This window comes from Simochromis diagramma, unplaced genomic scaffold (genome assembly GCF_900408965.1).
Source record: "Simochromis diagramma unplaced genomic scaffold, fSimDia1.1 OVJJ01000237.1, whole genome shotgun sequence".
In the NCBI taxonomy this organism is placed as follows: domain Eukaryota; kingdom Metazoa; phylum Chordata; class Actinopteri; order Cichliformes; family Cichlidae; genus Simochromis; species Simochromis diagramma.
Genome location: NW_024387134.1, coordinates 17,445 through 33,042, shown reverse-complemented (window position 1 = coordinate 33,042; position 15,598 = coordinate 17,445). Strand labels below are relative to the sequence as shown.

Here is a 15,598-nt window from a genome sequence, read left to right as displayed (position 1 = left end):
ACCCCCGCGAGCGCCGCGGACAGCCTTCGCCCGTGGACAACGACGAGGCGGCGACTCTACTCCCCACCACTGTTTTTTAACTTACAAAATTAACCGTTTAGTACCTTATTAACTCGCTAATCCAGAAACACTGGCAAGAAGTCTATCAAGGATGCGAGGTCTCCAACCCCTTGCAGAGACGACATTCTTGTCTTTTCCCGCTGGAAAAATAGTACTTTTTCAGATACTATGATGAACTCTGCAAAAGATTATGGAATGGGCATTTCACCAACACATTATTGCAAATTTTGCGGTTAGAGGGTTTTTCACCACCAGCGGCTCAAGTCAGAGGCGTTGCCCAGGCATATCTGTTTGAACTCAGAGACGCCCGCGACATTGAGGCCACGCTGCAAGAAACTGACGCCAGCGTCACTGAGGTGACCAGGACTGTAATTCATAAAGTGCTCGACGAGAATTACACATTGTGGCTCTCCTAGTAATTGTTTTTCCTCCCTTCCCTATTATTTTCTCAATGTTTTGTTTTTGTTTTTTTGTTTTTTCTTACTTTTTAGCTTTGTTGTTGTTTTTTTATTGTTTGTTTGTTTTCTTACTTTTCAGCTTTGTTTTTACCCATTCAAATGCATTGTTTTTTTTTCATTACATCAAAATAAAAAACTGTTTTGGAAAACCGTTACATCAAATAAAACCTATCAGTGAGAATAATTACCAATGTATATTTTGCATTTAAATTTTAAATTTTGTGCACTCACTTGTCTTCCTAATGACTTTGAGCTGAATCACGGATGTGACATTGGTGAAATCACCTTCTGCTGGACCTGAAATAATAATCTTATTGACTTTCATGTTAAACACAGTTATTGTATAATCATTCAGCTTCCACAAGCTTTATATTAATGAAAGTGTATACTTTACCATTTTCAGTGTTTTCACATCTTCTGACTGTCTCATAGACACAAAGATCACCTGCAGGTCAGAGAAAATCAGTCAGCTCATGTCTGTGAACCTAATTTAAAAACAAATATTATTGAATAACATTTATATGAAAAGCTGCAGCAGATGTACTAAGTATAGTCTTGTTGCAAATAGCATCAGAATATTTGAAACTACATGAAAAACTAACCATGAAGAAGAGGGGAGTACACTTGCTGCTGAACTTCATCCTGATTTAGAGTCTGCTCATTAGCAGCACCTTTATTAAAAATGTAATATAAGACTGATGGAAGTGGGCCAGGTGTTCCACGTCGCCGGGGCTCCGGCACCCGCCCCCGGTCCAGGAGGGACGTACTGTAAGGTGTCAAGGGGGTATACGCCACACTTTGGTGGACACGGGCTGCATGCAGACCCTGGTTCACCAAATTCTGGTTCGGCCAGGGCATTGCTGGAGGCAGAGTGGGTGGAGGTGAAATGTGTGCACGGGGATATTCACAAGTATCCGGTAGTGTCGCTGCTGTTAAAATTTAGGGGCAAAACACTTAGAGTAAAGGCGGCGGTCAGTCCGCGCCTGTCACATCCCCTAATTTTGGGCACAAATTGGCCGGGGTTTCACAGATTCCTGGGGCAATACGTGGAGATGCAATCGCAACCTATAAATTGATGTAATGTCTGCAGTGACGCGGGGTCGACCGACACTGACTCTGGGGGGAAGGAGGCGGCGGGGACCTCTACGGAGGCCCAACTGCCTCCCGTTATGGACTCCATGGAAGATTTTCCACTATAGCAGTCTTGGGACGACACCCTAGGCTCAGCCTACGACCAGGTGATAGATATTGATGGCCCCACTTCCGATTACGGAATGATCGGCTTTATTGAGTGAGTCACAACACTCGCACGAATGAAATCCCTACCCAGTTGTTGGTGTCGCAAAGCTGCCAGGAAACGATTTTCCAGGAGGCTCATTCAAACCCCATGGCAAGGCATTTAGGATGCGAGAACACTCTGGAGCGTATAATGGCCCGATTCTATTGACCGGGCATTTGGGGTGATGTGCGCCACAGGTGCGTGTTGTGCCCAGAATGCCAGCTGGTTAACCAGCCAGCCATCCCAAATGCGCCATTCCGCCCATTGCCATTGATGGAGATCCCGTTTGAAGGCATTGGTATGAATCTCATCGGGCCATTCCACCGGCGTGCACGCGGCTATCGCCTTGTGTTGGTCCTGGTGGATTATGCAATACAATACCTGGAAGCAGTGCTGCTGCGCACCATTTTGGCGAAAAGTGTGGCGCAGGCACTGTTTCAGGTTCAAGGTTCAAGGTTCTTTATTTGTCACATGCCTAGTTATACAAGTATAACACACAGTGAAATGTAGCCTGGCACGCTCCTCGACATGTGCAAAAATGGGGGGGGGTAGAGGAAGAACATATATATATATATACATATATATATATATACATATATATATATATATTAGGGGTGCAACGATACACAAAATTCACGGTTCGGTTCGGTTCGATACTTTGGTGTCACGGTTCGATATTTTTTCGATACAAAAAAAATGTTCATGCCTTTTTAATTTGTCATTTATTAAAATTATAAATATATATTTTAACTCAAAAGTACAGTTTTTAAATTTAACCCTAACCCTTGTGCGTGTTTTTTATTTTGACAGCGAATGCGCACCTGCGGACCACTTATGTGCAGCCCTGGTTATTTAGCTCGTCATATCGCAGCCACAGAAATTATTTTGTCCATGAAACCATAAAGCTGCACTTTCTTTTTGCCTTATAGTCTGATTTGTCATAACTTTTCCGTTTTGTGGTAAGCTTTTCTTTGGCTGTCACTTCTTCATCCTGACCTGTCTTATTTGGCTCAGCAGAACTAAAATATATATGCTGCTGGTTTTACACACGCACTCACATAAGCTCAGCGATTCTCTGCGCGATCAACCTCTCACATGTTTAAGCTTGCTGCGGGAGATTTCACTTGTCATGTTTGCATAGTAAGCTAACATTGATAAGACGATGTCAGAGGAATTGGTGCACAAATTATCATCACTCACAGATCAGTGCTGTCGCTCTCTATACACAGTTCGCACGATTGCAAAGTGAAAGCAAAAAAACAAGCGCAAATTCAAACACGATTTCAATATGTCACATATTGACAGTGGCTCACCGATGCCAATGACATAATTACCCAGCTACATTTCTGAAAGAATGCAAAAGCATTGACATATATTTTTCCTTCCTATAATAGCCCGACGGGCAGGGAAGAGATAGATTTTGGTAGCCCGACTGAAAAAATCGCTAGCCCCAGGACGTCGGGCTAGCGATATTGCGAGCCCTGTATCTGATTGAGGAATCACTCATCTTTGGAAAAGAGAGTTTATTACAGAGAAAGGTCTCTTTCCAAAATAAAAGCTATACTATCCGCTTCTTCTGGGCTATATTCTCAGCAGCATAAGGAGAATCATGTGCTAACAGCTGTCTAAATGACTCGGCTAAAGTTAGTAGCATGCTTGTTGTTTTTGTCTTTGCACTAGGATGATGTCGGCGTAAATGTGCAGTCATATTCGTTGTGTTCCCACTAGTGCTTTCAGGTTAATCTCGTTGAAATGACCTTAACGCCACAACACGGCAAATCTCCGTTAACGAGCTACCGCCGATCGCCCCGTGCATGGGGCTAGACGGCCAACACGTTAACGAGCTAACTGCGCTAACACACTAGCTCCCACCCATGTAATTGAGCATTGCATGGCACATCCAACATACTGTTTTACTTTAGTCCATGACTCGCTTACCTTCAGGGTCATACGTCACATGAAAACCAAAATAATTCCAAACGCCAGATCTGAATGAGGGTGGGGGAGGTCCATGTTGCAAGGAGAGCTTAACTTCTGTCTTGCTAGCTTGCCCTGCGCTCTTCCTTCTGACTATGCTGTCTGTGTTGAGCGCTCAGTGGATCTGCGCTCGACAGTGCAGCCTAGGCGGAGTAGTCGAACGCAGATTCACTGAGCGCTCAACACAGACAGCATCGTCAGAAGGAAAGTTGATAAAATAAATTACAAATGTTGTATTGTTCGATACATATGCGTACCGAACCGAAAGCACTGTATCGAACGGTTCAATATCGATACGAATATCGTTGCACCCCTAATATATATATATATACATATACATATGTAGTATATAGCACGGAGGGAGGTTAGCCAACTAACGGAGTTGCAGAAAGGTGCGACAAAGAAGGTGCATAAGAAATACAGCAAGCTGTCCATACCTGAGGCCTTGGAAACTGCCAAGCAAAGACTCACAGCCTTGGCCAGCCGCTTGAGGAGGTACACCAGAGAGATAGAAGGCAGGAGAATAAACCAGCTGTTCTCCACAGAACCAGCAAAGGTGTACTCTCAGTGGCAAGGGAACAATAATAATAAGAGAACAGCACCACCCAGGCTGGAGACCGAGCAATACTGGAAGAGCATATGGGAGAAGGACGCAACCCATAACGGCAATGCTCAGTGGCTAGTGGATCTGAGGGCAGACCACAGCGACCTCCCTGAACAGGGTCCAGTAACCATCACAGTGGCAGATATCCAAGAAAGGGTCTCCAGTATGAAGAGTTAGACAGTACCAGGGCCCGACATGGTTCACGCCTACTGGCTAAAGAAGCTGACTGCACTCCACGAGCGTCTGGCAGCACAAATGAACCAGCTGCTAGTTAACGAGAGACACCCGGAATGGCTAACCGAAGGTCGGACGGTCCTGATCCCCAAGGACCCCAAGAAGGGACCGGTCCCCTCCAACTACCGACCAATAACCTGCCTCAGTACTACATGGAAGCTCCTGTCAGGCATCATATCGGCTAAGATGAACAGGCACATGGGTCAATACATGAGCGGGACACAGAAAGGAATTGGCAAGAATACCAGAGGCGCAAAACACCAGCTACTGGTAGACAGAACAGTCAGCCGAGACTGCAAGACCAGACTGACCAACCTGTGCACTGCCTGGATTGATTACAAGAAGGCCTATGACTCAATGCCCCACAGCTGGATACTGGAATGCCTAGAATTGTACAAGATCAATGGGACCCTAAGAGCCTTCATCAGGAACTCAATGGGGATGTGGTGCACAACACTAGAGGCCAACTCCAAGCCCATAGCACAAGTCACCATCAAGTGCGGGATCTACCAAGGAGATGCTCTGTCCCCACTGCTGTTCTGCATAGGCCTGAACCCCCTCAGTGAGATCATTAACAAGACTGGCTACGGATACCGACTACGGAACGGAGCAGTTGTCAGCCACCTCCTGTACATGGATGACATCAAGCTGTATGCCAAGAGTGAACGAGACATCGATTCACTGATCCACACTACCAGGCTATACAGCAATGACATTGGAATGTCGTTCGGACTGGAGAAGTGTAGTCGGATGGTAACAAAGAGAGGGAAGGTAGTCAGAACTGAGGGGATTGAACTACCAGAAGGCAACATTGCAGACATAGAGGACAGTTACAAGTACCTGGGGATCCCGCAGGTGAATGGGAACCATGAAGAGGCCGCTAGAAAAGCTGCAACCACCAAGTACCTGCAGAGGGTCAGGCAAGTCCTGAGGAGTCAGCTGAATGGTAAGAACAAGATCCGGGCCATCAACACGTACGCCCTGCCCGTGATCAGGTACCCTGCTGGGGTAATAGGCTGGCCAAAGGAGGAGATAGAAGCCACTGACATAAAGACAAGAAAGCTCCTTACCATGCATGGAGGGTTTCACCCCAAGTCCAGCACCCTGAGGCTGTACGCTAAGCGGAAGGAAGGGGGCCGGGGACTGGTGAGTGTCAGCACCACAGTCCAGGATGAGACAACGAACATCCAAGAATACATTGGGAAGATGGCCCCAACTGACCGAGTGCTCAGTGAATACCTCAGGCAGCAGAAACCCAAGAAAGAGGAGGGAGACGAGGAACCATCATGGAAGGACAGGCCCCTTCATGGTATGTACCACCGGCAGATAGAGGAGGTGGCTGATATCCAGAAATCCTACCAGTGGCTGGACAAAGCTGGACTGAAAGACAGCACAGAGGCACTAATCATGGCAGCACAAGAACAAGCTCTGAGTACAAGATCCATAGAGGCTGGGGTCTATCACACCAGGCAAGACCCCAGGTGCAGGCTGTGTAAAGATGCCCCAGAGACAATCCAGCACATAACAGCAGGGTGCAAGATGCTAGCAGGCAAGGCATACATGGAACGCCATAACCAAGTGGCCGGCATAGTGTACAGGAACATCTGTGCCGAGTATAACCTGGAAGTCCCGAGGTCAAAATGGGAGATGCCCCCAAGGGTGGTGGAGAATGACCGAGCTAAGATCCTGTGGGACTTCCAGATACAGACGGACAAAATGGTGGTGGCTAACCAACCGGACATAGTGGTGGTAGATAAACAGAAGAAGACGGCCGTAGTGATCGATGTAGCGGTTCTGAATGACAGCAATATTAGGAAGAAGGAACACGAGAAGCTGGAGAAATACCAAGGGCTCAGAGAAGAGCTCGAGAGGATGTGGAGGGTTTAGGTAACGGTGGTCCCCGTGGTAATCGGAGCACTAGGTGCGGTGACTCCCAAGCTAGGCGAGTGGCTCCAGCAGATCCCGGGAATAACATCGGAGATCTCTGTCCAGAAGAGCGCAGTCCTGGGAACAGCTAAGATACTGCGCAGGACCCTCAAGCTCCCAGGCCTCTGGTAGAGGACCCGAGCTTGAGGGATAAACCGCCCGCAGGGGCGTGCTGGGTGTTTTTTTATATATATATATATATATATATATATATATATATATATATACACATACACATTGGGTGAATGTGCAGTAGTAGCAGCAAGCAGGTGAATTCTGTACATTAATATGAATAGACATCTGACTATTTTACAGGATAGACAATATAAACATATTTAAAATTAAAGGAATTTGGAATGTACATTGTGCCTTGGTTTAGAGTGTCTGGAAGAGAGTCCTGTCTCAGTCAATTATAGTGATGTGAGAGGGCGGGTGTGTGTGTTTAGGGCCCGGATGGCTTGGGGATAGAAGCTCCTCTTGAGTCTCTCTGTCTTTGCCCGGATGATGCGGAACCTTCTACCAGATTGCAGAAGTTGGAACAGTTTGTTGCCAGGATGGGACGGGTCCTTCAGTATCTGCGCTGCTCTAGTCCGGCATCTCCTGGTGTAGGTGTCCTGAAGCGGGGGGAGAGCAATCCTGCAGCAGCGTTCTGCTGTATGGATCACTCTCTGGAGAGCTTTTTGGTCCTTCACACAGCTGTTCCCAAACCACGATGTCATGTTCTGTGTAAGGATGCTCTCCACAGCGCCTGTATAGAAAATCCTGAGGATCTTTGGAGAGACCCTGAACTTCCTCAGTTGTCGTAGGTGATACAGGCACTGCCTAGCCTTTTTGGTCTGGACCTGAATGTGGGCAGCCCATATCAGGTCTGAGGAGATGTGGACACCAAGATACTTGAAGGACTGCACCCTCTCCACTGGAGCTCCATTGATGATAATGGGCTTGTAGTCTCTGTGCTGACTCCTTCTGAAGTCCACCACCAGCTCCTTGGTCTTGCCGACGTTCAGCTGGAGGTGGTTGTCCTGGCACCATGATGCCAGATTCTTCACTTCATCCATGTAGGCCGCCTCATCGTTGTTGGAGATAGCACCCAACACCACTGTGTCGTCAGCAAACTTCACAATGGTGTTGGAGCCGTGGGTGGCCACACAGTCTGAAGTGTAGAGGGAGTAGAGCAGTGGCGAGAGGACACATCCCTGAGGTGCTCCTGTGTTCTCTCGCCATGTTATCTCCCATGTCGGTATTCTGAAAGAAATACTGACATGGGCACGTCGTTCATGTCTCACACACTGAAGGAATTGGGGGGGTGCTCGACCTGATTAAGGAAAACTGGGAGGAAGGGTCGAGCCCCGCGAAGAATGAGATTCAATACGTGCTGGACCTGAGAGCAAAACTGCACAGGTTGGGGAGGTTGTCACGGGAAAATCTGCTCCAGGCCCAGCAGCATCAGCAAAGCCTGTACAACAGAGGGACTAGGCTTAGGCAATTTTCACCAGGAGACAAAGTGCTTGTATTGCTCCCTTCCTCCAGCTCCAAATTACTTGCCAAGTGGCGAGGGTCCTTTGTGGTCACACGGCGAGTGGGGGATGTTGACTATGAGGTAGCACGGTTGGACAGGGGAGGAGCTACACAGATTTACCACCTCAACCTCCTTAAAGCATGGAAAGAGGCTGAAACCGCTGCTCTTCCCACCTCCCTCCATTGTGATGACCATCTCATACAGGCCCAGAGAGCAGATGTTGCTGCACTGCAACAGTGCATTGCTGATGTGTTCTCCCCCCTACCCGGCCGTACTTCTCTCATAGAGCAGCTTGGCGTGACGGTGCATTCACGTAATGCCTTTTGTGCATAATTTTATATTGTTGTTAATAATAAATTAACTAAAGCAACAAAACAACCTCAAGAGCCGGTTTGGAGCCGAAAGAGCCAGCTCTTTTTAGTGAGCCGAGCTGAAAGAGCCGGTTCTCTAAAAAGAGCCGGAAATCCCATCACTAGTACCCAATGCCCCGGGTCGACGAGCTCCTGGACCGGTTAGGCACTGCTCGTTGTTTTACGACGCTGGATTTGGCCAAGGGCTACTGGCAGATTCCCTTGTCTGTGGAGTCTAAGGAAAAACAGCCTTCTCCACACCGTACAGGTTGTACCAATTTGTCACACTTCGGTTGGCTTTTTCGGAGCCCCCGCCGCCTTTCAGCACCTTATGGAGTGGGTGCTGCGGCTGCACGCTGCATATGCTGCCGCCTACCTGGATGATGTTATCATCTACAGCAACACCTGGGCGGAGCATGTGCAGCGGGTGTCCTTTTATTCTGCAGACAGATGCCTCGAACAGAGGGCTGGGGGCCATTTTGTCCCAGCAGGTAAGGGGAGTCGACCGTCCCACTCTCTACATCAGCCAGAAGCTCACGGACTGGGAGACCCGCTACAGCACAGTGGAGGAGTGCCTGGCAATCTGGTGGGTGGTCGACTCCCTTCGTTACTACCTCCTGGGACGGCCATTCACCCTCTGCTCAGGCCATGCCCCGCGGCAGTGGCTCCACCGCATGAAGCAGGTCTCTGGCCTGCTGCATAGGAGGGGTGACGCAGTGTGCTCGCGGGGCAGGGCAAGGAACAGGTGTGCCTGGCCAGGTAATTGACTTTGGGTTCTGTTTTATGTTGTTGACAGTGACGAGCAAGGAGGGAAGTGAGCAGCAAGCCACCAAGGAGTGTCTGCTTCCTGTGCCTCGGTAGCTGAAACAACAATGTGTGTGGCTAATAAAAGGGCTGCTGCCCAGCTGCAACCTTGTGGCTGTGTGTGTTTTCAGGGTCGTAGTTGACAAAGACTTTTGCTTAAACATGGTTATGGCTTTTATACTAATGTAATTAATTTCTAATTTTATTTATTTTAATTTTTAAAAACATATAAAAACAAAAAAAGGTCTCACCTTTGGACCGTCTGCAGCAAAACAACAGTGGAAGGAAAATAAACATGAATCCAAGAATTAGTCTAAAGATCATCAGAAGAGGAAATGAAGAGCTCTCAGGTGTGGACACAGCTACTGTAAAGGAGAATGTCTAATTTTTAATAAATTATTTAACTTAATAAAATAAGATGAACGAAGTTTACAAAGTACTTCAATAAAGAAATAAAACTGATGCTAAACATTACTGATGAAACAATGTACATGTACCTCGTATTTGCAGTACATGAGGTACGTGAATATAAATAATTCATCTGTTATAAATCACAGAAAAAAATAAAAGATTTTTTGATCCTGCTCACCTTTAACTGACATCCAGCTCTGTGCTGACTCTCTTCCTGAGTACAGACACTTGTAGAAACCTTCATCAGACTTTGACACTGCAGAGATCTTCAGCTCCCCTCGGGGATCATTTTGAATAAGTTTGTCATTGTGATAGAAAAACACATTGGAAAGTATTTTTTGTGTTCTCAAACTGCAGCTCAGACTAACAGAAGCTCCCTCAGTCACAGGATGAACAGGACTCACCAGGATAGGACCATTACCATCATCTGTGACACAATCACACACAATTGTTTCAGTCACATCAGCTGGTGCACACTTTGAGAAAAAGCTGACAAACAATAATAAGAACAAATTGTACAAATGTTCATCATGAAGATCTGATCTCGTGTATTTAAAAACCGCTATTTCTCCAGATAAATTACACACATACAGCAAAGCTGGGACAAATGTTCATGTGACATCTAAATCATTCAAATCCAAGTAGTAAATGTATAATAACATACTCTGTACAGTGATATTGACTGCACTGCTGAACTCTCCTGATCCAGACTCACACCAGTACACTGCAGTATCTGACTTTGATGTGTTGATGTCACATGTGGATCCAGTCATTCTCCTACAGTCAGAGTACAGTCGGCCGTCCTCAGAGAACTTCCTCACTCTCCACTCAGTGAAGTTTCCCTCACAGGTCAGTGAGACAGAGTCAGAGGTGAAGTGTTGCACTCTGTCAGGACTCACTGTGAGAGACGCTGCTGAATGAACATCTGGAAACAACATGCAGTGAAGACACAAAGCTCACAGATGTTAGGATTCAAAATATCAAATTAATATTAGAAAAAAAATGATGAGCTGAATCTTGGTGGTTTACAGTGATGACACAACTTATTAAACAGAAACAAGCTGACCTGCAGACCAGACAAACTTTGGTTGACTGTGATCAGTGTGATACTCTGGGTCTCCTCTTCCAGCTCTGCACACATATCCTGCTGTGTGTGTCTGTCCATGAATGATGTAGGAGTCCTGTGCAGTCCCACTGCCATCAGGTAGCAGCTCATAACTGGAGGATTTCTCTGATAGATCAGGAACAGCTTTATACCAGTAGAAGCTCCATCCTGCAGACGGATGTTCAATCTCACAGTTCAGAGTTACTGAGGCTCCAGGACTCAGCCATGATGGAGACACAGTGAGGACAGGACGGGGTTCATCTGTTCAACAAAGATTTTCTCTCAGTGTTTCGTCTCTTAACTCTGAATTCAATGTCACTAAAATGTTGACTCACAAATATTTATGATGAACTTTAAGAGTGAGACTATCTAAACATGTCAAATATCTCAACATGTACTAATAAAAACACATTTTTACAAACTGTTTCTATTTCCAGGTTAAATGAACTATGACTCTACTTACTGTCAGAAACTGTCAGTGTGACTGAATCACTCCACTCTGTTGTTTCATGCTGTGAACTTTTCATTCTGCCCTTACAGCGATAGTTTCCACTGTTGGATGATGAAGCAGATCTAATCCTGTATTCATTTTGATTTGGAGCTTTTATCATGCTGTTTGTTTCCCACTCATAATCCCACTCAGTGTCTCCTCCATGGATCTCACATCTGACAGTGATCGTCTCTCCTCTGTGTATCTCAGACCAGTTTGGATACAGAGTCACAACAGGCCTGTTTGAGACTGTTACTGTTCAAGAAAGTACAATAAAAACACATGAATGTCAAAAATGTTAATGCCTTTTGTTCTTCATCTTCCTCCTTAATCAGGAATTTATCTGACTTCATGTTAAACTGACCAGTTTTCCCAATCCTGACTGACTGGCTGTCCTCTGTGTAGTAAACTGGGTTTCCTCTTCCTCCTCTGCACCTGTAGAGTCCTTCCTGTGAGACACTGATTTCTCCATTTGAGTGGAAAACTGCATCTTGTGTGGTCAGGGCTTCAGAGGATTTCTCATCTCTGTACCAGTAGTATTTCCATCCAGATGATGATGATGGGTTCACAGAGCAGGTCAGGGTCACACTGCCCCCTACTGGAACAGCTGTGTTATCAGCTCTCAGTTTGGCCTTTGGTTTATCTGCAGTTCAGTTTAGAAAAAGAACAAAAGTCAATGACTGAATCAAACCAGTTGAAATAACTTGGTGGAAATATGTCAATAATAAATATCACATAACTTTAATGGTGAAGCTGCAACAAACTGTACAACTATCACACAAACACAACACTAATCTTTCATATTTAATTTGCTGCATTTCTAAGTTAAAAACACACATGAGGAACAATCAGTGGATTTAATGTTTCTTAGTGGATGTGGTGGAGCAGCTGAGACAGATCCAGCATTTGTTCTGCATTTCATCTTTCATGTATTAGAGCTGCACAGCAGAGAAGTTACTCTCATATGTTTTGTTCTCTTCACTGTGAATAAAAAGCTGCTGTTCAGGTTTTTGTTGTTGGAATAAAAACTAAACATTTTACTGACCAACATGAAAGACAGTTATAAAGCTGTAAGAAAGAAGAAGTGCTTTTTCCTTATTTAGATACTCTGGATGAAAGATCTTACATGATACAGTCAGTGTGATGATATCACTCCACTCTGAGAAGAAATAGTCCCTTCTGCCCCGGCAGCTGTATCCTCCACTGTCAGACTCAGTAGCTCTGATGATTCTGTATTCATTGGATGTTGGAGGTGTGTTTAACTTGGCTGCTCTCCATTCATACGTCCACTGAGCTCCTTCACCTCCCTGAATCTCACATCTGACAGTGACTGTCTCACCGCTGTATATCTGAGTCCAGGATGGCTGCAGGGTCACAGTGGGCTTACTGGGAACTGTTCACAGAAAAATATCCAGTTAGAGACAAAAAGAAACATAAAGATCAAAAATAAGGCCGAGAAATGTTTTCTATTTTTCCATTTCTCGCCTCTCCAAGTAATCTTAATGAACGGAAAACTAAAGACTTTCCCTATTTAAGGGTTAATAAACTTGCAGTTGTTGAATAAAGTTGTTAGCACAGAACATATTATGACCTCTTAGTCTGGTAGAAATAAAATAATTAATCTCACAAGTTTCTGTAACTGTGACGTCACTGCTGTCCTCTGTGTAGTAAACTGGATCTCCTCTCCCTCCTCTGCAGTGGTACAGACCTCCTTGTGAGACACTAATAACTCTGTTTGCTTCATTTCCTCTCATGAGCTGAGCTTTAGAAGAGACTGAATCACGCCTGAACCAGTCAAACTTCCAGCCAGCAGAGCCCTCCACAGAGCAGCTCAGTGTCACACTGCCCCCTGCTGGTATGACTGAACTTTGTGCTGTCAGTGTGGCTCTGGGTTTACTTGCTGTTGTAGTTACAGGAAAACATACATCATATTATCATTTAGTTCAGGGAAAATAACAATAACAAAATTAATTAATTAATAACAAAATAAATATTCAAACTTCAAATATCAGTTCAGTTTTGAATGAACACCAAAGAGTAGTAGACAGATGTAAACATGAAAACATTAAATGTCAGCATGAATCATGGTCCAACTCACATGAAACTGTCAGTCTGAAGGCATCACTCCATCCTGTTAAGAGATAGTCACTGCTACCCCGACATCTGTAGTCTCCACTGTGGGACACTGAAACTCTGCTGATCCTGTATTCACTGGATGTTGGAGGGCTGTTTGTGTTGGGTGCTGTCCATTCATATTTCCACACCTTTCCTTCACCTCCCTGAATCTCACATCTGAGAGTGATTGTCTCACCAGTGAATATCTGAGACCAGCTGTGCTGCAGTTTCACTGTGATCCTGTTACGAACTGAGAAAAACAAAGACATCACTGTTTCCAGCAGCAGCTTATTATCATAATTATTTGAATGATTAGTGTTAGAATTAATTTCAGTGTGCAGACTACGTGTTGGTTGCAATGATAAAAAGTCAGCGTAATGAGGTTTACTCTGTCCTTTCAGGCAAATTCTTGCATTGATGTAAACGAGGTTCTGATGATGCAGATGTTAATAATAATTCAGTGTCCAACCTAACAGCCCCAGGTCAGTGTCTGAGTTTTACTGCAAAAAACCTTTATATTTATAATTGTAAATATTAAAGCATTTGTATTAATAGTTTGTATTACTTTATTTTAAATTGGAAAAATAATGTAATGAAAGCCTTGGAATAAATATGGTCATGGTACGCCCCGCGCTCCCCTTTAGACTCCTCCCTTCTTGTTGCAGTTATCACTGGTATAAAATGTTGGAGAGCTGCTGTGAGCCTTCTGTGAGCTGCCTGATTTAAACATGACACCAGGCAAGTTAACAGTTCATCTGCATATTTTAATGTGACTTCTGCATCTTTAATGCAGATTTTTTTTTCCTGTGTAAAACAAACAGCCATGGATGGAGCAGCTAAAAAGTTCACTTTTCCTCAAGTCAGAGTTCATTGATCAGGTGATGAAGGACTTCTGAGCTTTTTCCCAGGAAAGGTTTTAATGGTGAAGACAGGGACAGCGCTCCTGTTTTACACACTAGAAACACATTTTCTTTCACTCAGCTTGAGCTCACCGTCTCTGGAACAGCTCCACCTCTTTGCTACATGTGTGCAGACTGACTGCATGTTAAACTGTGTCAGCATCATCATCACTGCTGCTGTTTTTTTATGAGTGTTTTTGTAGGAAAACTGGGTCTGCATGCGTTCAGTGTTGTCATACTTTTTATCCACAGGCGTGCTTCTTAATATGTTTCTATTGCAGGTCTATTTATAGATGCAAATGTGGGTGAAACACTCGAGTTCACATGGTGACGACTGAACTCTACAGAGCTGTTTGTTAAATGAAGCATCAAAGCAAAAAACTTTGAAAGATTTTTTTATAATCGTTTTATGAGAATTACTCGATGAACAGTTGCAGCCGTAGTGCTCGAGTACTTTGACATTTTGATAAGCTGTAGTTGACTGTGTGTGTGTTGGTTTCTCTGTGAGCTGATTGGAAATGTCAAAGCAAAATGACTTCTATAAAAACATGTCAACGTCAAAGCTTAAACTATATTACATTTTAAATCTTAAAGAAAGCAGATTTGGCAACCTGAAATGAATGTGCTGTTGTCACAGTCCTGGCTCTGGTGACCCACTGTTTGTTTTTTGGTTTAAGTTATATTCTTTGAATTATTGTTTTCTGGGATTTTTCGTATTGATAGTTTCTGGTTTCCTGTTCTGTGCCTTTCGCTGTGTTCTTGCTGTCATGTCTCTAGTGAAGGTTTTGTTCTGTATCCTTGTTTTCCTTTTTGTCTCCATGTGTCAAATGCTTGTCTTGTTTCTCTGTCTCTATGTCTTCCCTGTGTTTCATGTCTCAGTGTCTATTCTGCATCTTTATGAATGTCATGCTTCCTTTTTATTTATTTTTTTATTTTTTTTAAATTTTTTTTTGATAGCCCATCCTGTGTGCAGTGTGTCTAGTTTTTCTTTCCTCTTGCTTCATCTCTAATTATACCCAGCTGTGCTTCCTTCCTGTTTCTCACTCCCTCATTACTGCCTGTGTATTTAAGATCAGTGTTGTCCTGTTTCTTGCTGGTTTGTGTGCCTGTTATCCCCCCTGTCCTTCTGCATTCCAGGCTCCATGTTCCATATCTCAGGTCTTTATGTGTCATGTACTGGGTTTATGTCCCAGGTTTTTTGTTCCTTTGTATGATTTTTAGTTTTCCCAGTTTAGGCATTTCTTTTGTCCCTGCACTGCTTCTGTTTGTATCTCACGACTGTAAATACAGCTCTCTCCCAATTAGTCATTAGTCAGTGCCTGCTCTTCAGCCCTTTCTCTCACCTTCCACACCACTGCTGTTGCAGC

General features: G+C 44.6%; 1 protein-coding gene across 1 annotated transcript in view; it reads right to left on the bottom strand.

The window, feature by feature from the left end:
* LOC120743497 (B-cell receptor CD22-like) overlaps positions 1 to 15,598 on the bottom strand; it is a 32,066-nt gene that overhangs the window by 10,822 nt on the left and 5,646 nt on the right. Inside the window, exons 4-12 of the mRNA XM_040047126.1 lie at positions 13,316 to 13,582; positions 11,582 to 11,860; positions 11,191 to 11,472; positions 10,689 to 10,988; positions 10,287 to 10,547; positions 9,801 to 10,049; positions 9,463 to 9,576; positions 913 to 963; positions 750 to 815 (exon numbers count right to left, since the gene is read on the bottom strand). Coding sequence (XP_039903060.1) covers positions 750 to 815; positions 913 to 963; positions 9,463 to 9,576; positions 9,801 to 10,049; positions 10,287 to 10,547; positions 10,689 to 10,988; positions 11,191 to 11,472; positions 11,582 to 11,860; positions 13,316 to 13,582 — 1,869 coding nt within the window. The remainder of the gene's footprint in view (positions 1 to 749; positions 816 to 912; positions 964 to 9,462; positions 9,577 to 9,800; positions 10,050 to 10,286; positions 10,548 to 10,688; positions 10,989 to 11,190; positions 11,473 to 11,581; positions 11,861 to 13,315; positions 13,583 to 15,598) is intronic.